General features: G+C 34.2%; 1 protein-coding gene across 1 annotated transcript in view; it reads right to left on the reverse strand.

Moving 5' to 3' along the window:
* Positions 1–7877: 7877 nt before the first annotated feature.
* The window catches only part of Iqcm (IQ motif containing M), a 237052-nt gene continuing 222426 nt past the window's right edge, over positions 7878–22503 (reverse strand). The window contains 3 exon segments of the mRNA XM_074042812.1: positions 7878–7944; positions 13243–13261; positions 15820–16005. Coding sequence (XP_073898913.1) covers positions 7878–7944; positions 13243–13261; positions 15820–16005 — 272 coding nt within the window.

A 22503-nucleotide genomic window follows, 5' to 3' on the forward strand; every position in this document is an offset into this window, starting at 1 on the left:
AAAAATAAATCCTTCTTCCCTTATGCTGTTTATCTAAGCTATTTTGTTATAGTGACAAAAAGCTGACTGATACAATGATTTACCTCAAGTCAAGTAAAAACATGTGTTTTGGGGCTTAGAATTTAGCTCAGTGTGGGGCACTTGCCTAGGATGTGCCAAACCCTGGAATTGATCCCCAGCACTGAGGGGGAAAAGTGTGTTATCATATAGACTCAACTATATGAATATTTTCTTTTATAATTCTTATTTTTCCATTTATATTTCATATATTTGTATCTAGTTGAAAATAAACTATATATAACTTCTAAAAAGTAAATTATGGTGGAAAAGAAATGGATACTCTCATTAAAATACCATCATGTCACATTTTCACATTTTAAAATGCAAGCAGAGAAGGACAGCCTTGAACGGCTGAAGTTTCGAGGTTACCTAGAAAAATTACATGGCAGTCATGGGTTTGTGAAGAAAGCTCAATCTCCATCTCTTGCTCATCACTCTTTGTAATTGATGATACCACTATGATAAAGAACTGACTGTGAAACCTTGGGCAAGACATAATGGCATAATTATTTAAATGTCAGATTTCTACTGTGCAAAGTGAAAAAAGCATTCATCTTCATCTGTTTATTACTGAAATGGTCACCGTGGTCACTGTGCTTTGTAATTCTTTGTGTAAATCCCAAAATAAATGTGAATATTCACAAAAAAGACAGTAAGAGCATGAGATCGAGCCATCTAGAGCACTAGGTGTTTGTAATTCTACCTTGTGGGTCCTAAGGTTTTAGGATAAACAGAATGCTCTTCCAAATTTTTCAGTCTAATGTCAAGTTTCACCCTATATCTATTCAGAAATTGAAACCAAACCAACAGAAAACAGGAGAGACCAAGAACAGGATTAATAATAGAATATCCCATTCCAAAATGTGTAAGATTATACGCAAAGTAATAATAAAGACTGCCTGAATGTATTTTCATAAACTCATCCATTCAGCATCAGAGAGCCAGGCAGCAAGGTAAGTACAAAATCCTATTTCAGTCTAAAAATGTTGGATTAGGTAAAAGCCTGCTGGTAGAGTAAATTTAGAATCTTCTAATGCCTTCCTCCCACATTCACTCATTCGCTCTTGCTCTCTCTTTCTCTCTCTTCTACCCCATCTCCATCTCTCTCGCTTTCTCCACCCTTTCCTTTTTCCATCCTTCCCCCAATATGGGCTTAAAAATAAATAATACAAAAACAAAACCCAAAGTGATCCTGAGGATTCTGAATAATAATATATTCATGACAAATTATCTGTTTCATATTCAGAATAAAACTTCTAAAAACTTTGGTTCATGATGTCTATGAATTAAATCCTCACTCACTTGTTTAAATTAAAGTTATTGAGTGCCTTCTGCATACCAGGCACTTTCATCTCATTTCATAAGGCAGTGTTTCTCAATTCTTGGAATACAATGGAAACTTCTGGAAGGTTCAAAAAATAAATATCTGGGCTTCACCCCAGAACATATTAGTCAGTGCTGTCCAGGTGATTCTGATGAGCAGCTAGGACTGAGAACTGCTTGGCCAGAGGTGGGGAATACAGCTTTGATCACATGGAAAAGATTCCAACTGTCATGAAGCCACAATTCTAGATGTAAAATCTGATGAACAGAGAAATTGTGTTATTTTAGATAGTGACAACAGATGTGCTGAAAACAAAGTAGTCTCTTGTACTTGAGAAAGGGCCTGGAGGACATTTGATTGGTGCTTAACAAGACTTCCTACAAAAGGTGACATCTGAACTGAGACCCAAGTATCACAAACCTAGGCTTGCAAAGGTATAGAAGCAGAGCTTCATAGGAAGAGCAAACAGGCCTTAAGGTTACCACCTTCATGGACTGGAACAAAAAGGAAGAAAGCTAGTGAGTAAGGGGTGAGTGTTGTGGAAGAGATGAGTGAGGAAAACCTGGGCCATATCCAAAAGGCCTCTTAGGCCAGGACAAGTATCTTAGGTTTCAAAATATAACCAGAAGGCTTTACAGGATTTTAGGCAGGGGAATGACATTTTATGGTTTGCACATTTACAAGCCCTTCTGATTTGTGTGGTAAACAGATGAGGTGGGCAAGAAGATGACTGGGAGACTTTATGTGGTCTAAACTAAAAATAATGTGACATATGCAAGAATGAAGAAGTGAAAAAAAACATGGTGTATTCCAAACACCAGAAAATGCTGATAACAACTGAAGCTGGATAAAGAAGTTCATTGTGCTGTCCTATTTTTCTGTATATTGAAAATTTCTGTAATAAAAATCTGTCTAAACACAAAAAATAGCTGAAGAATTCCTATAGGCTTTAGGGAGAGAGTTTGACCCAAGAATTTAATATACTTTCTAGTTTTATTGAGGGAACAGAAAAAATTTCAAGGTTATGTAAGGTCTTAAATAATTCTCAAATTTAGGCAGACATTAACAGATAGAGAGGTTAATCAAAACTAAATTCAATGGCCAAGCATAATGGTACATGCCTGTAATCCCAGCTAAGTGGGAGGCAAAGGTAGAAGCATCAGCCTGCACTAAAGTCCATTGGAATTTAACTTAACAATCTTCAAATGTGACTAAATGAGAAATGTAATTAATCATACATAAGAGTGGACACTTTGGTAGATGAGTCACAGGTCAGTACATAAAACCCACTAGAGTCAAAGTCCACATTTGATAGTACTTGTGTGTGATCTCTGCTATATAGGAGAAAGACAGATATAATTTACTGTCTCCTCACTACTGATTTGCCCTTTAGGCTAGACCATTCATGCTAGTGAATAGATGCTCAGATACCCAATGTCAAGAAAGCATTCTTTTTTTCCTTTATTTTTAATGAAAGGCATAATGAAGTTTGGAGAAACAGCAATTTGCAGGTTGATTGTGGGAGCTGATTGACAGAAATTTGCTTTTATACAATGAGTTATCTATATACTCTCAAGCCTAGCAAAAAATGACAACTGGTCCTGTTATTTTCCAGAATTTCTTAAATGGCTGAAATATTTATACAGTTGGATACTCTGCTGGTAGTGTTAGTTAAATGTTTTCTCTTGAACAAAAGCAGGGTGGTTAGCAGTCTGCAAAAAGCTGAAACTAGATCCATGTATATCACCCTATACCAAGATTAACTCAAAATGGATCAAGGATCTTAATATCAGACCACAAACTCTAAAGTTGATACAGGAAAGAGTAGGAAATACTCTGGAATTAATAGGTATAGGTAAGAACTTTCTCAATGGAACCCCAGCAGCACAGCAACTAAGAGATGGCATAGAGAAATGGGACTTCATAAAACTAAAAAGCTTCTCCTCAACAAAAGAAATGGTCTCCAAACTGAAGAGAATACCCACAGAGTGGGAGAAAATATTTGCCAGCTACACATCAGACAAAGGACTGATAACCAGAATATACAGGGAACTTAAAAAACTAAATTCTCCCAAAACTAATGAACCAATAAAGAAATGGGCACGTGAACTTAACAGAACTTTCTCAAAAGAAGAAATTCAAATGGCCAAAAAACACATGAAAAAATGCTCACCATCTCTAGCAATAAAGGAAATGCAAATTAAAACCACACTAAGATTCCACTCACCCCTGTTAGAATAGCCATCATCAGCAACACCACCAACAACAGGTGTTGGCGAGGATGCGGGGAAAAATGAACCCTCTTACACTGTTGGTGGGAATGTAGACTAGTACAACCACTCTGGAAAAAAATTTGGAGGCTACTTAAAAATCTAAACATTGATCTACCATATGATCCAGCAATACCACTCTTGGGGATATACCCAAAAGACTGTGACACAGGTGACTCCAGAGGCACCTGCACACCCATGTTTATTGCGGCACTATTCACAATAGCCAAGTTATGGAAACAGCCAAGATGCTCCAGCACTGACGAATGGATTAAGAAAATGTGGTATCTATACACAATGGAATTTTATGCAGCCATGAAGAAGAACAAAATGTTATCATTCGCTAGTAAATGGATGGAATTGAAGAACATCATTCTGAGTGAGGTTAGCCTGGCCCAAAAGACCAAAAATCGTATGTTCTCCCTCATATGCGGACATTAGATCAAGGGCAAACACAACAAGGTGACTGGACTTTGATCACATAATAAAGCGAGAACACACATGGGGGATATGAGGATAGGTAAGACACCTAAAAAACTAGCTAGCATTTGTTGCCCTTAACGCAGAGAAACTAAAGCAGATACCTTAAAAGCAACTGAGGCCAATAGGAAAAGGGGAACAGGTACTAGAGAAAAGGTTAGATCAAAAAGAATTAACCTAGAAGGTAACACCCATGCATAGGAAATCAATGTGAGTCAATGCCCTGTATAGCTATCCTTATCTCAACCACCAAAAACCCTTGTTCCTTCCTATTATTGCTTATACTCTCTCTTCAGCAAAATTAGAGATAAGGGCAAAATAGTTTCTGCCGGGTATCGAGGGGGTGGGAGCAGGGGGGAGAAATGACCCAAGCCTTGTATGCACATACGAATAAAAAAAAAAAAAGCAAGGTAGCATAGAGAAGTCTGGCCATTTTCCTCACAGGGAATTGGGGTTGATGCGTTTGTTAGACCTTTTGAATGACTCAAAGCACCCATGATTCCCTCAAGGAGGACTATGGAGCCTCTCACAGACAACAGTGTCTGCCCTTTGTTTTCCTCATCTACCATTAAGATGTGTGAATGTTCCCTGATCAACTATGATAAAAATCAATATAAATAGATGCACTTAATGTTATTAACATATCCAGTTAGTGAAGTGCCCAATAATTCATCATATAACTAATGCAATATGCATAAAACAAATATTATTTTTAGGAAATAAATATTGTAAGTATTTTTAAAATTTTCATTTATTTGTATTTGCTAAATATTCCATTACGGGCATGTACTATTTTTACAATCAGAAAAATTGATTTTAAAATTTACATTTGTATATAACTTTCATATTCCTTATGGTTACAATTGTGTAAAAGCAATAAAAAGAAAAATATAAGAAAATAGAATGAAAAATTAGTAGTAGTTATTTTGCTACTGATCTGAAGTTCTCAATAAATCATTGTTGAGTAAATAAGTAGATTTTGTTCTTTATCCTTCCCAATTTTAAACAGTTTTGATATCAAGTAAATGTTGCATTCCTCTTTAAAAAGAAAAAATTATTAAATGGCAACATTACTCATTGGTATTGGCCAAAAGAACAAATTTCACAAAATATCTCCAAACTAAGCACAATCTAAAATCACCAGTAAACATATTATATCTATTTAATATATACAAGGATTGACATCCGAATATTTATGTAGAGGTGTTGACCTGGCTTTTGACATATTTTTGGAATCTTATTCTGATCTACTTTTTTTTCTAATAGGGTACACATTTAACAACCTGTATTATTTTAGGTTTTTTTAAGTGATTCACTTTACCACTATCTAGTTAAATATTTTAAGTATACCGTTCTCATGTTACTTGGTCCAGTTGGTTTCTATGAGGACTAAATAAGATTACCTAAATAAATTCAGGTAAATAGTGTTGCAGATATAGTGTCTCAAGCATAGGTCTATGTTCACTAAACAGATGTTGATTTGCTTTGACTTTAAAGAACTGCAGTTAGCTCTCAGCTCAAAAGAGAAACTCTGGCCCCAATCATCAGGTTATTCTTAAATAGTGAGTATATGTTGAAAGAACACTCCTGTGTATGTTCTACAATGTGGGAAAACTGTTTTTATTACTAATGTACATGGTTGTACATTACGTAGAAATTATTTAAAAAATAGGAACAGTTCTCTTCACTTCTGTCTATGACATGTGTAATTATACCTATGACCATGTGTAATAAGGCACCAGCATCTTATATATGGCTCTTCTCCCATCCATCTCCCCCATACTTTTCCATTCTGCCTTTAAATTTTGCTTTAAAAATATTTACTAGGGGGCTGGCAGAGTGGCTCAACTGATAAAACATCTGCCTAACAGGTATGATATCCTAAGTTCAAACCCTAGTACTATACACAACAAAAAACCAATCTTTAATAGGTACCCACTAAACAGACTGTCAGGTGGAAGTCAACATGCATAATTATGAACACCACCAAAGTTTGAGAGCGCCAAAATAGTATATGCTTTGCATATATTTTAGTTCAGGTGTCCTGGAAGTCCCCTGGCATTTCGGCTGGAAATATCTACTCAATATGCAGATGATCTTTTTGCTTCTTTTATGTCTCTAATTTGCTATAGGTCCCTGAAGCTTAGTGCCATACTGTACTTACTAAATACTGTACCTCAGAACATTCACGGGGTGGATTGTATAAATGAATAAATCTTTAAAATTTTCCTTCAAATAAACTGAAGTGAAATAGCTCATGTTTTGCATGGATGTGACAAACTGAATCTGAAAAAGGAAAGCAAGTCATACCGCCAAAAAATGGACAGTATCTAACTGTGATGTGAATGTATGAACACACACTTGCCATGGTCATGTTCACTGAGCCCTTCCCACCCATAAATAAGGGAACCAGGGTTAAACTCTCAGAGGAGTACTATTATTTGCAACAAGATACAGTGATAGATCTTCTGAAACAAAATTATGTTCTGTATATGCCACTGTCAATGTAAATATTAAATAGCTCCTGTATCCAGGTGTTTGCATATCAAATGAAAACTGGAAGTCTCTACATTTAAAAAAATTCTTTACTCATTATCATCCCACAATATGCAAATAGTAAAAGCTAAGTAAGCCATATTTTCATTATTGTACACTAATTGTACAAGAGCGGTTCTTAGTGATATTTCCATAGTTGCCTACAATGTACTTCGAGCAAGTCTGCTCTCCTATTTTACTCCCCACATCTCCCTTCCCTTCTCCCTCTTTTTACAACAGTATTTAGTGGGTTTCAGTACACTGTTCTCACATATCTGTATCATGTACCTATACATTCTCATATATATATTTCTTATATATATGTATATATATATATATGTAACATATTTTAATCCTGTTTACCCCAGTTTATCTTCTTCCCCTCTCCAACTTCTCACTGATTCCCCCCCAAGGAAGCCCCCTGTTTATGCTCATATCCCATTATTATTATTATAAATATTTATTGGTTGTTTTTAAGCTTAAAATATATAGATTTATATAAAAATATCTATGCTTCAAATTTTAAGAGCTTTAAGAAAGAAAGACAACTATGGTTTTCATATAAGATTTGCCTACTTATTTAAACTATTGTTAATGTTAAAGGAATTTAAACTATCCTATGATCTGCAGGTAATCTTATTTAACAGGTTAATTTATTCTAATATTATATAATCAAAACAGGATTTGAGCAAACTATATTTGAACTGAGATTAACATAATGACATACCTTTAATAGAAAGTCATATCAGCTCCCTACAATTATCAAATGTTCTAATTTAACTGACAGTCAAACAATGCAGAGAAAAATTATAAAAATTCCAAAGTATTGTGAAAACATTTTTACTTCATTTATGCTGCAATCTTGAGGGCGGGGGAGTCATCATTCTGTCCTAGAGATATGAAATGATTTTGAGCTTAAACAAAGTTTACATGTAAAAAGGATCAGTTTTTGTTTTACACAAGATTTTAAGATGAAGTACTATTTTCTTCTTGTACTATGTGTAGTTGGAAAAGGAGCTTAAAATAGACATGCAAAGCAAGAATAAAGGGTCCAAAAAATGCACAATCAGAGCTTTCCCAAGAGGTTGGAGCCCAGCATGATCACAGGCAATAAGAGATTTTCCCAGGCTAGGATGCCTCAGCCCTAGGCCTTTGCCTCACCTCCACTCTCCAGACAGAGCAGGTAGTATTTCTTTCAGTTTTTTGCTTTAGAGAAAATTCAAAGGATAAAGCCAGCAACCAATTTTAAGCTCAAAGAAAACAAAGATAAAAAGACTAGTATACAAAAAAAAAAATAAGATGCTCACTTTTTCCAGAGAAATTTATTTGCATAAAAAGCCAGGATGTTTTGGGGAACATGTGGAGTAGGGGACCCTGAAATTAAATCACTGGCATGGTTGTAATTAAGGGCATGATCTTGAATGAACCACTTAACCTCTGTGGTCGCGGATCCTCAATTAAAATGATACTTTTCTAATACCTCCTAACTAGTTATGTGTGAAAATAAAAAGACAGCTGGGCAAAATGACATGTAATCCCTTCCAAGGTTTGAATATTCTATAGTTATGAAGAGCTTTATAAAATATTAGAAGAAATAATGCCAAAAGAACAAAAAACAGTTATATTAGAGAATAAAGCTCTAGGTGATAATATTTTTCTATTTTGCAATTGCAGAAATTCTCTAAATTCATCTTTATATTAAATTTGTACATGAGCAGACCAATGTATAGGACACTATAGTTGTAAGGCTTATTCCTTAATAAACACATGCACTAGTTTGGATTATTATCATTATTTTAGAACAAGAGTTGGCTTTGCTTACTCTGTCTCAGCTGAGAGACTCTTCCTGTGAGCATGGAGCAACGTTAAAGAAGCCCCTAGTGCACAAGAAGTCTGCAGCTGTGCCATGGCTCATGCTCGTCTTTTGCAAGGCCCTTCCTTTATACTGCCTCTCAGACTGCTGAGCCGAGCAAAAGACCACTCGATGAGCTTGTTTTACACCACTCATCGCTTTATCTTTTATTGTACTTAATTATGCATATGCATTATTTGCCCACACTACACCAAAAGCACATGAGACAGAAAATATTTTATTTACCTTTGCAACCTCCTCATGTCAATCAGAGTACTGAACATGCAGCACTCAATAAATATTTGTGGAGTGAATAAATAATGCTCTTATCTCATTTTGGATGTATGCCCCCATTATACTTAATTTATATTTTATTTATTTAATAAAAAATTAAATGCTAAAGAACAACACCATACTATATTAGAGACATCTGATATTATAGAAATCTTTGAAGGAATTCAGACAGAGCAAACAAAAGTAATTTTAATGTCAACAATTTTTTAAAAAGTATTTACCAGTGAATGGTTTACCTGCTATAGTAATACTTCATGTATCTGTTCATATAATGTTAATGATAAATCCTCAGTGCTGAGAATTACAGTAGTAAGCAAAAATAACTTGTAAAATGTATTCTCAAAAGCTTATAGAACTATTAGAGAAAGAAATTTACCAAATAAATGCATTTTCGCATGTCAGATGAATAACCTTTTTAAATGGTTTTGAAAAACAAAATTATAAAATGGCCTTATTGATTTCTCCTTTCTTGAAATGCTATGTTTTATTTTCTCACAACACATATTCTATGAGTTACACCTGCAATAAAGGGTATGTAAGAGCTGCCAGAGTATCCTCATAAAAGGCCAGTTGCTTCACTCAGAGCGATTTATCCAAAAGAGAACAAGGTAGAAATCAGAAAATCTTTTATAACCCAGCCTCACAAATTATGTACCCTGACTTCTACTATTTCTGTTAGTAACACAGGCAAATCCTGAAACAATGTGAGAGGACAAAACACAGGAGCATGACTATCAGAAAATGCATTATTGAGGCCACCTTAGAGGCTGGCTCCCATACTTTCTAAAAAGCATATATAAGATGAACAATTTGCTTTGCTCAAAGAGATAAACTCCCTTTACTTAGAGGGCAATGAACTCAGTTTTGTATTTTATTTCACAGCCAAAAAGTTAATGTAATCCTTTGTCATTTCTAAATTAATTTCAAGATTTCTGTGAAGTTCCTCATGCACTACTATTCTATTTGATCCCTTGACCAGTAGGACTACTCACTGGGCTGACTTGTACAAGACTCTGATAGAGCTTTGGATCTGGTAGGGCAGGTATTAAGCTTAACCTATTTTTCAATCTTTATTGCAAAGCATATAGGAGGCACTCAGTTAATAATTGTTAAACAAATTGACACAGAAGTCATAATAAATACTAATCCTCAATTTTTATTTTATAAGCTGAAAATAAAGTATTGATTAGTAGGTTGTTGGAAATCTGCAAGTCATATTTTCTTTGTCTTATAGAACTGAGGCTATTTGAATGACTTCTTCCTTAAATATTTCCAACCTATTTGGTTAAATTGGGTTTGATGGTGGGAAACACATCTCCAATTGTGTCACTGAAGTCTAGGGAAAACTGGCATTCACGCAAAACACATTCATTCCAGTAGATGAGGAAAGCTTAATTTATCACTGTATGGAATTTTTAGTAACTCGGACATAGTTGAGATAGTTTAAACAGACAATTGAAAGTTTTAACCAACTGAACCATGTAAACATAAAGCATCCTTTCTTATTAGCAATTACACACTCACATTCTTTTTCATTAGCAAAGAAAATAAAGTGAAATTAGAAAACATGAAAATGGAGACCTATGGCAGCACAAGGTTGGTAAAAAGAGATGAGTAAATATATACCCAATGTTTCAACTGGGTATAAAATATATTTGTCAATGACTACCTTATTCTCCTCAAACAAGCAAAGCATGACATTTAACTAACCACCATATATTTAAACTTATCCAAATTATAATAGGTCATTTCTTAAACTTGAATAAATGATACAATATGTATACATATATATATATCATTTCAAATCACTTTTTGTTTATAATTAATCCTGCAGTACATCTCAAAGAATCAGTGTAAAATTTATCTTAGTTTTGACAAGAGTAATAAATGTGTACAATTTAAATAAGTCAAGGAAAACCATGGTAAGCTAGGGTAGCAAAATTAAGAAATCAAAAAAAAATTATACAAATAGTCATAAGAAAATATGACATAAAAGAGATAAAACTATGGGTAGAAATTCAAGTAAAATATTGGGATGGGTATTTAAATAGTCTTTTAAAAGTCCAAAAATATATGCAGAACTGGAAGTAACTATGTTATAGTCACAGTAAAGCAGACATATATTAGATTATCATGTCTTATTCCAAACTCCACCACTTAAAAGAAATGAAAAAATGTGAAAAGTGATTAAAGCACCACAACACATCAAGGACTAGAAGAAGGGTTTCTTTGAAAAATACTTCAATGATCTGTTTTAGAACAGACAGTCCTAATAGTCTATGTATAGCCTTTAATTTGAGAATACTTAAAAAGTTGTAATAAAGGGTATGCAAATAAGTCTCATGTTATGTATGGTGCTAAGTAGAAATTTCTGAGAAAAGATCATCAGAAATTAGACTTGACTGTCAAGGACAGCTAAGATGGAGTAGATTCTCATTTGGCTGATACACATCAAATCTTGCCTAAAGGCTGTGGAACAAATTGAATGACATGAAAAAGATACTTGTACTTTTTAATGGGTAACAAAAAACAGTGATTAGCCCAGGAAATCAGGTTCCGGTACTAATCGCACAATTTAAATAACCATGTGTTATAAAGGTTTACTATATGAAGTGTTGTTAATGATATATGGAAGGAAGATTTAGAACTAGAGGCCTTTGCTCATTAGTCAGGATCAGAACTAATTAGAAACCTTATAGTAATACAATAATATGATTTCAGTTAAAATGGACCATTGGTTTGAGAAAGTAATTTAATCATCCATTTGTATTCCCTAAATGATTTTCTTGAAAGATAATGGCTAGCCTAACTCTTCATGGTATCTCCATTAGATTTTCAAGAGTTATAGGTCTAAGATGTTCCTTAATATAATCTGCAGCTTTTGGGCTGAAAATTAATCAAGGTCACAAAAGCCTAATGAAGGATATGAACAAGTTTAGTATTTTTTTGATAGGCCAGAGGGTCACGGGACCTCAAGAACAGACAATTCATAATGGAAAAGTAACCAAAGAAAATATGTTAAAAAATAAGTTTTCAAAAATAGCCATTCTGTATAAAAGTTTGACAAGGCATGTATTCCTAGAAAAAAAGTTAAAAGCATTTTTAACTTGGTCTAAGTTTATAAAATCACCATTTAGAAGAAATTCTTTGTGCATATTAAGCAAATTACACTTACAGTTTATACAGCATTCCAGTTACATTCAAGCCACTATTATAAAAATTATGGGATATAAAAATATGGATTTACCAAGAGAATTTTTAGAGAATGCATGGTCTTAGTAGTAGGTAATTTGTTAGCAACCCAATGCTAACAAATGTTATTTATATAGCATTTGTAACTCTATTAACTATTCTTCAGTTCTTGCTGATGATACATCTCTGAATCTACAAAACAAAATCAATGAACAAGAGTGCTTACATTGTGGAGTATTAATATTGGAACACATCATAAATTCCCAGAGCAATCTTCCCTAAAATGTTTACAGTTAAGGAGTTACTCAGTTTCAGAAAGCACTTCTGTAATAGACTCATCTTTTCAAGGCAAATGCTTCAACTCTCTTGTCAGTCAATTTAATAACATCTGTAATTCAGAAAGATGCAAGTCTCTGGTCACTTACTCAAAGAGGAGGGGGATGAGATCAGCATAACAATTATGAAGATAGAGTCCTCATCTTATGAGATAAAGTCACTACGTATTTCCTTTTAATTTTTTTTATTTTTACAAAATATTTGCAAATGAGCTCTAAACAACAAACAAATCTTTAGAATGAAATAGGTCATGTTCTGATAATCTGCTAGGTGAAAAATTGCAAAGACAAAATAAGTAGCAACCAGGGTCATGATAAATTTTTTAAAACACAAACCTTTCAAATTTATACTTTTTCATACTTTTGTTTCTATTTCTTTCCTTCTTCTTCCTCTAGGTTATCACAGAACTAAGCACTTAAATATTCCTTCCTATGCTCAAACCTGGTGAGATTCCTCTGAACTTATGACTTCACTCACTCATTCACTCATTCATTCATTTATTCATTCAGATAATTTTGCAGTGCTGAGGATCCAACCAATGGTCTGCCACAAGATTAGTGAAGTATTTTATTGCTGAGCTACGACCCAGCCTGACTTTATTTACAGAAATTCCAAAATACAAGTTTTAAAGCCTACGCAGAAAAAATTCATTCAAAAATATTACAAAAATAAAAGTTTTCTAGTGGTTGTTTCATATTTATGTTTTGAATTTCTTTTGATAGCTTTATTGAGGTATCAATGATAAACTGCATATATACTGAGTGTACAGAATGATGGTTTTGATATGTGTATATCCATGAAACCATTACTATAATCAAAATGATAAGCATGTCTATCATCCTAAAGTTTTTTGACCCATCATCTCTTCCTCCCACTCCCAAAGTCCATTTCCACAGAACTGCAGATCTCCCTCTGTCACTATGGGTTAGTTTGCATTTCTCTAAAATTTCATATAAATGGAATTGTACAGAGGTAGTCTCTTTTGTCTGACTTCTTTCATTAAACATAAGTATTTTAAAATTCACCCATGTTGTTATGGGTATCAAACAATATCAAAGTTTCTTCTTTTATATTGCTAAATATCCCACATGAATTTATAACAGCATATTTGTTCATTCTTCTGTAGATGGTTACTTGAGTTGCTTCTAGTTTGGATTTTTTACCAAAAAAAAAAGTTCCATAAATATTACAAATAAGATTTTGAGTAGATATACACTTTCTTTTCTCTTGGACATATATAGAGGTTTAATGGCTGCATAGTATGGCAGGCATAAGTTTAAATGTAAGAAAGTGCCAGGCTGGTGGAGTGGCTCAAATAGTAGAGCACTTACCTAGCAAGTATAAGGCCCTGAATTCAAACCCCCAGCAGTACCAAGTAAGAAAGACAGGAAGGGAAGGAGGGAAGGAACAAAGGAAGGAGGGCAGGAGGAAGCAAGGAATAAGGAAAGGAATAAGGAGGGAGGGAGGAAAGAAGGAAGGAAGAAAGGAAGGGCCAAACTATTTTGCAAAGTGTCTGTACCATTCTACATTTTGCACTTGGAGAATATTGATGTTTTGGTTGCTACACGTCACTGACGACACTTGAGTTAACTAATTTTTTAATTTTAGCCATTTGAGTAGGTATGTAGTAATATCTCATTTTGATTTAATTTACATTTCCTATAAAAAAAACTAATGATGGTGAATGTCTTTTTATGAAATTATTGGCCACTGGTACAAATTCTCATTTTAATTTATGTTTCTTTTTAAAACATTTTATAGATGGCAAGATTCACTATTTAGGCATATAGTTCTATGGACTTTGACCCATTTACAGCTATATAACCACTACAGACAACAAGTATAACCAATATACTTACCAAGACACAGAATGCTTCCATCACTGTAAGAGCTCCGTCATGCTGCTTCTTTGCAGTAGTACCCTACACAAACTTTGAGCTCCAGCAATCACAGGCATATTTATTACAATAGTTTTACTTTTTCCAAACTGTCATTTAAACAGAATCATACAATACACAGCCTCTTGGCCTGGCTTCTTTCACTTATCACAGTGCACTTGAGATTCATCCACACCATTGTGTCTATCAATATGTTATTCCTTCCTGTTTATTGCCAAATGCTAGTCATTCCATTCCACACATGGACACAACTTTGTTCGTCTACTCACTAGTTGGGAATATTTGTCTCATTTCCAGCTTTTGGTAATTATGAATAATGCTGCCATATACATCCATGTATAGATGTTTGTTCAAAACATGCTTTCATTTATCTTAGTTATGTAGGAATAAGATGACTGAGTTTGGAGATTAGAATATGTTAAATTTTATAAGAAAGTGCCAAAAAATTTCCACTGTGGTTGTGCTAACTTGCATTTTCACCAGCTGTCAGACTTGGTATGACTACATTTTTTTCAAAAGTTATTTAGCCTTTCTAATAGATAGTGGGTATCTCACTACAGTTTTAATGTTCATTTCCTTACCAACTAAAGATGTTATCTTTTCATGTGCTTCCTTTCCAACTGTATACCTTGTCTATTTGATTTATACAAAAGTGTGAAGTTAATTCATAGGACAGTTTTTCAACAAATTCTGTTGAAAAACTTGGTATAAAAATATTTTAAAATCCTTTAACATATACCTTAAGCCACACGTAAAAATTTCCTCAAAACCAATCATACACTGAAATATAAAACTCAAAATTGTAAAATTTCCAGAAGAAAACCTTTTTAACCACAAGCCTGGCCAATATTTACTGGATATTTCAGCAAAGGCATGAGTCATAAAGGAAGACAATGGTAAACTGGACTTCATCAAAATTAAAGACTTCTCTTCCAAAGGTAAGGGAAGAAAGACAAACCACATTTGCAAAGCATCTAGTGTTACAGAATTTGTATCCAGAATATCTAAAGGATGCTTAAAACTTAATAATAATGCTAGACAATGTAAAAATGATTGAAAGATCTGAAATTCATCAAAGATGATATATAAATGACAAACACAAGGTATCAAATATCATGACTTACTAGAGAAATTCAAATTAAAACACCAAGGAGATAGGAATACATATTTATTGGACTGACTAAAATTAGAAATATTGATTGAAATAAGTGTTAATTTAGCTGTGGAACAAGTGTAACTCATATCTCTGCTGGCGGAGAACAGTGGAAAGCAGCGTAGCTAAGAGAAACGCAAGCATATGTCTATATGTAGTGCCATACATCAATGTTCACAGCAGCTCTGCATGTAGTAATCCAAAAGTGAAAAGAGGTGTCCATAAGCAATTGAACAGAAAAAACACACCATGTTTCCACTACACCTATGGAGGTACCCAAGTACAAAACAGCCACTTTTAGAGTTACAGACAAAATGCATAGGAAGCAAAGGAAACACTCTATTGAGCCCCTATATTAACTCACATCATCTAAGTGATAAATAAGAGCTACATAGCATAAAGTATCATTTCTTTGTTTTTAAAACACCTGAAGTTTAGCATCTTACCTATATATTTATAGCCTTCCTCTCCATTTACAATAGGTCTCAACCAAGTTGACTTAAGTTGTGAATTACAACTGTGCACGTGAGCACCTTGCGGAGGGTACATTGTAAATAACATTTCAGTTGCAGTAGACTTTTTGATTACTTCAGAATGTATCCTTTTTCTATCTGTAATAAAAAGAAATATTAAGAGTTCTTATAGATTTACACTTTACAGAATGTTTATACGTTCATTTTAAGAGACACAGATTAAAAACTACTTAACAATTTCAGTAGTAAGGATTACATTGAAAATATGAATTTTCTTTCATCAAAGTTACTTTATCAAAAGCTTTATTGTCTGTATAATACCTTGCAAAAATTAAAGAGTGGGGCTTTAATAATATCACCTCCAAATGCCATCAGTTTAAAACAGTTTGATAAAAACTGAAATAACCAATGAATAGAATTTACATTATTCCACAAAGTAACCATATTTTTGTTTTTAATTGTCTTTAAACAATGGAATCAGATTAACTGACAAAAATGTTGAGTACATGTAAAGTTCGATAAACTGAACACACAGGAAGTAAAGAGAACATTCTGAAAGAATTAATATACATAGGCTGATGTTTTTAAGAAAATATAAAAGTACATATGCTGTGACTGATTTATTGGTCAAACATTTATATTCCTTTTGTTAGGTGGAATTCTTAAAAATATTAACATATTTAATTTCTATAACACACCTATAAGGTAGATCTTATTATTATTTCCTTTCACAGGAAGATATTGAGGCCTAGAGAAGTAATGAATTTGCCCAAATGTCAGCATGTCAGTTGAGCAGATAGGACTCAGATGGTTCAAGAAACACTTAGTTGCAAATAAATCTTTGTCAATTAAACATGAGCTGCATTAAATAGTAAATGAGAAACTGGAATTAAAAAGTGTCTGTGGTCTTCGCCCTCGGCCCTCCAGTTTATAACTTTCAGTTTTTAGTTGGTAAGTCAGTGTCCTAAAACTTAATGGAAAGTCTCCTGAGCAACTAAAGTGACTCTGTTGTGTGATTATTAACTTTTGAGGCGTATTCCCCTGCGTTCTTTTATTCTTCATGTTTCTATTTTGAAATTTGTTCATGTGTTGGTGATAAGTTAGTTGGGGGTTTTAATTGCCTGTTAACTTTCCCTTTACTTAATTTCTATGCTCCGGCTAACTTTGGTTTTAGCTAGTGTAATGTTTCTGTTCACTGACAAGGTATATCTTAGCAATACCAAACTCACAGATTCAATGCTGAACCACTTATTTACATAATACATAAAAACGATTGGCAATACTATCTATAAACGGTGGATGTTGGGAAGATAAAAGTTGTCTGCATAGAGATTGATACTCAGATAATTAAAATGATGGCGACAGAAAAGGAGACAGGGAGGGGGGATGAGCAAGGGGAAGAAGAGGTATGAGGTGTGGGGGCTTTGGAGTAATAGGCCCTAATGTGTGTAAAAGTGAGTTCAGCCACTGTGTGGGCAAGGTGCTACTGTCAGGGATTGCAGAAGGATAGGAAGGATGCAGTAATGTGTAAAGTTGGTGTAATAGACTACTTGGTGAGTGGTTAGCGTGGAAGAGATAGGAACACTGGGGGTAAGTAGGGGGAAGTAAGGAAGATAAGGAGAGGGAAGGAAGAGAGAAAAGACGAAGAGAAAAAAATCAGGGGAGAGAAAAGAAAGTGGAACAAGAGAGGACTAAGCAAATTAAAATTTCAACAGAATGGGAAAAGGAGATGGGTAACAAAAAAACAGAAAAATTTTTTTTAAAAGTGTGTGTGTGTGTGTGTGTGTGTGTGTATTGTCCAAACTTCTTCCTTGTTATGAAGAGGAGTGGGCTTCCTCTGAGTTCAATGAGTGTTCTGGGTGCTTCTCTCAGATTTCTAATTTGGGTGCTGTCCCTTCTGTCTGGGCTTTCTCTGCATGCCTGCCCTCCTTAAGGTTGATATGCTGGGCTAAAGCCAAGGCCACATGTTTCCTCTATATTCCTCATGGAATATAGACCCAATACAAATACAGAAATATTATGAAAAACAGGTCATGCTAAGGAGAGGTCACATACAAGAGAGGGAAGGTAAAAGAAGGAAGCTAAAAAGGTGAATATAATTGATGTATTTCTTATACAAGAATGGATATAGGAAGGTGAGTACAGTGCAAAAATGTGTACACATGTATGTAAATGCAAAAATGAAACCTGTTGAAACTACTTCAGGAAGGGGGTGGAGGGCAACAAAGGAGAATGTTAGAGGGGTTGAATTCATGTATGATATATTTGATACATTGTAAGAACCTGTGCAAATGCCACAATGTACTCCCACACAGCACAACACAGGAAAGAAAGAATGAGTGTAGAATTTTTAAACCTGTTGAAATCACCATAAGAAGGGGACTAAGATAGAAAGGAGAAAAATAGAGGGGATGAACCAATTTGGGTTATAATACAAATATACATGGAAATGTCACAATTAATACCATATATAGCTATCTTAAACAAACAAAAATGTCTTTTTTTTCCCCAAAAGCAGAACAGGAAGGCAAAACAGGTCCTGTCAGGGGGTGAGGGGCTGGTACAGTGGGAGGGGACAGGATGTAAGGAAAGGGTGTAGGAGGGTGAGTAAAAATATTGTGTGATCATGTATATAAATGGAAAAATGAGACCTGTTAAAACTATTCCAGAAATGGGGGGAAAAGGGATAAAAGAGAATTATAGAGGGAATGAATTCAATTACACTATATTGTAAGAATTTTTGTAAGTGTCACAATGTACCCCAGTACAACAATAATATAAAAAAAGAAGAAAAATAAAGTGACTCTCCATAGACAATTCAAAGAAAAGAGCTACTAACATAAACCTCCTCCTAAAACCTCAGGACATTTTTCTTTCTTTCCTTTTATTTTCCCTTTATTTTGGTAAAGTAAGTACAAGGCAGTCTGGCATAATGGTTAAGAAAGTAGATTTGTTGGTGAGCAAAGAGCCAGGCACAATCTATTAACTTACAACTCCACCCTTATTGTCCTGTTTGTGAGACTACAGCCTTTCTTACCTGCTACAGAACACAATTTGAAGCATCAAACTCAGCGGACAAGGGGCTCATCCTACTTCTGGAAGCTTCTTTCAGTAGGTTCCTGCTATACACATTGACCAGCAGGGCAATTTCCATGACACCCTATGAGGCAACCTTCCTCCTCTCACCATTGGGAGCTTCCTAGAGAGTTCCGTGGTACAGCACCTTCACGCAAAATGCACCCTGTGAGTCCCACATGGGACTTCTCCCCATGGACAGTGTCTTTCAGCAAGTGACTTCCCATGATATCCGCTAGCAGGCCACTTCAGTGAACTTCTCTAGCATTCACCAAGCCACAGTTACACCTTGTCTGGACCTGAGTGTGGAGGTGAATGACCAGCTTTATAATCTGTTCTTTCCTTATGTACTCTGCCTCAGACTGACAGTGACCACTCTCTACATCTGCTCTTCTCAAGTCTTGAGACTCAGTAGATAATCTTAGTTACTCTATCCCCTGTCAGAGTTAATAATTCTTCATATTAGACTTTTCTTGCTCAAATTACTGTGTAGTTTCTCCTTGCTGAACCCTAACTCATCCAGACAGCTTTGAGTCCTAATTCTTGAATTATCTTTAATAGGCTTGGAAATATTAAACAAATCAATTTATCTCCTGGTGATAATATTGACCTTCCATGGCCATTGTTAGAATTAAGTGATACAATATCTATAACATTTTATAGCACAGTGCCTATAAGCATTCTGAGTGTATTATTAGTTTTCACCTAGTATTATTTAAATAATAATAAGAACTGTGAGTGTTAGGAATAATTAAATTATTGCATCTTTTGGCTATAAATATATTGAGGGACATTTCTGCTTCTTTTTTAAATATAAAGTTAAAATTTATTACCTTTTAACAAAAACAAATCCACAACAAAAGGATCCTCAGATGTGCTCAGATATGTAAATATTAAATATATCACCTACATAATTCTAAATTTCCATTTCTCATCTGTCATCAGGATAGAAGGAAGCCAACAACTACTGTACAGCTGAAGAGCTAGCCCTACTTCACTTCGTGGTTCTAGTCAAACTTCTTTAAGAAGTGGAGTAGAGCAGGCAATGGATGAGTTTTTTGGGTGTGGAGGAGGCTAAGGATGGAGAATCACATCACAAGGAAGAGCAAAGCTAAATGAAATACAATCCTGAAGCTTTCCATAGAACTCAAAATAAGGAAACAAAATAGATCAGAGCTTCTCTTTGAAATCATAAATTAAAAAAATGAAGTAAGGAAAACTAGGAAAAATTAGAGCTACTTAGTATGACAGAACCAAATTGCACACAAGGCTTTTCCCCTCCATAACATTTAAATCCTCCTAATTCCTTTAGCTTAAAAAGTGGTGTTTAGTAACTTTAATTGGTAGGATTATGCTTATTAGTTTTAATAAAGCATTTCATTTTCCATAAAGACATGCATCAATTTCAGGCAAATAAAATGCCTTCATTTAAATCTAAGTTGTGGTGAATGTAAAAATGCCAGTTCTTTGTTGGCTGTCTCTTACTTGCTGAATTTACCTTCTAGTTAAATCTATCTTCAAGAGAATATAATACATATATATTATATTGCAAAGACCACAGGCCAAAAACAATGGCAACAGATAATAGAGATTTTCTTCTAGTATGCATTCACTAAAATGTTAATTTACAGGCATCGTTCAGCCCTGTGAGGTTTTCAGTATGGGGCTATCATATGTGAGTTTGACAAATCAACTGTGATCCACTGCAAATGACCAACTTTTCATACTTCATCATTGACCACTTAAAGCACTTTATATATGTTGCATTCATTTTTTAAAATCAATTTTTTAAACTGCAATATAAGGTCATAAAGATTACTGATGGAGCAAATATGATGTATTCGTTACATTGTAAGAAACTTTGTGAATGTAAATGCCACAATGTATCCCCACCCAGCACAATGATAAAGGGGGAAAAAAGATTCAATACAAAAAGAAAAAATGGTTCATACCCCTGAATAATAACCTGTACAAATAAAAGAAAGAACCACTGATTTTATATTGATGTTAAATACTAATATTACCTCATTTAACTAGGAAAAAAACTGTCCATTAACATTTGACTGAGAATAAATAATACAAATTAAGATAAGAAATAACTTAAGTATAAAATACAGCAAATATTACTACTATAAATCACTTCAGGTCATGAAAACAAGAATGTATTATAAATGTAACCAGAATTTCCTTCACCATATATTTCAAGGGCTAAGTATGAAAATTATGCCCTTGATACACATTTATAGAGGTATGAACCTAGAGATGTCTAGTCAAAATTCTACTATGACATAGAAAACTAGGAAAAGGTAGGCATTTGATTTTCAATACCCAGAGTACATTTATGTCAGAAGGTCTACTTATTCAGTAGACCTTCAGTTCATGAAGAAATATTTCAATATTTTAATTTCATTTTCATGGTTTTGTTTTGTAGACATATAAGCAATTAAAAACACTGACTGAATATAGGAAGCCAAAAGGCTTTTCCCTGATTTTGTCTTCATGGAGTCTTAATAGAAACATAGATAATATCACTATACAGAAATAAATAGTATACCTTTCTAAACATCAAAATAATTTTGCTGAATAATTCCAATAGAATAGTAAGGATTCCTTAAGAGGGCGATTTCTTTCTTCTAAAAGTGTGTGTGTATGTGTGTGTGCTAGAAGTAATACAAACTTTGTCTCACAAATGGCTGGGGTGCTATGATTAACCTCAAATACTGTTTTTAAAATATGATCTTCATTTTTCTCTGAAGTCTGAGTCTCAGGATGACCACAATAACCCTTAACATGACTTTACCCTGACAGACTAAAGACACCTTACTGACAAGGATTTCACTCTTGAGAGTAACACAATACCACAAAAAATTAAAAACTTAAGACCACACTGGCAGCTTTTATTGGGTTCACCTTATACAGGATGCAAGATGTTTCTTTTTACTTTGTTTGGAGGATTATTTTAATAAATTTACCTCCCAGGTTGGAAGCAAAACATTTCTACTTAAGCAAAGTTACTCTTAATTATTAAATTAAATTTGAATTACCCAGTCCCCTTGTTTTTCTTTGACAAAGTCATAGACATATCCTAAGAGAGTAATGACAAATTCAAAAACCAATACAGGCTTTTCCCATCAGACTCCTTGACATTTTTCTAGCCTCCACTCACTGTCCACTTACACAATTTTAGATAATCTGTATCATTTAGTATTTAATTGATATGGGGCAAAATCAGTAAGAGGTAAATATTAAGAGATGTGTTGAAAGGAATTGGTTTATTCAGTTTTGATGGTTGGCTAGGGATGTCCTAAATCCACGGACTAGGTCACCAGGAAAGAAAGGACTAGAACTCTTGCAGAGACTGAAGTTAATATACACAGCATAATTTCTTCTAGAGAGGCCTCAGATATGTTTTTAACATCTTTCAACTGATTATTCAAGGCCTATGCAGATTATCTAGGATAATTCATGTGGTGTTGGGGGGGTACATACAGAGTTCTAGGATTGAATCCAATTTTCTGTGCATGCTAGTACTCTAACATTGAGCTACAACCCAAGCCCCAA

The sequence above is a fragment of the Castor canadensis genome, chromosome 9 (genome assembly GCF_047511655.1).
Source record: "Castor canadensis chromosome 9, mCasCan1.hap1v2, whole genome shotgun sequence".
In the NCBI taxonomy this organism is placed as follows: Eukaryota; Metazoa; Chordata; class Mammalia; order Rodentia; family Castoridae; genus Castor; species Castor canadensis.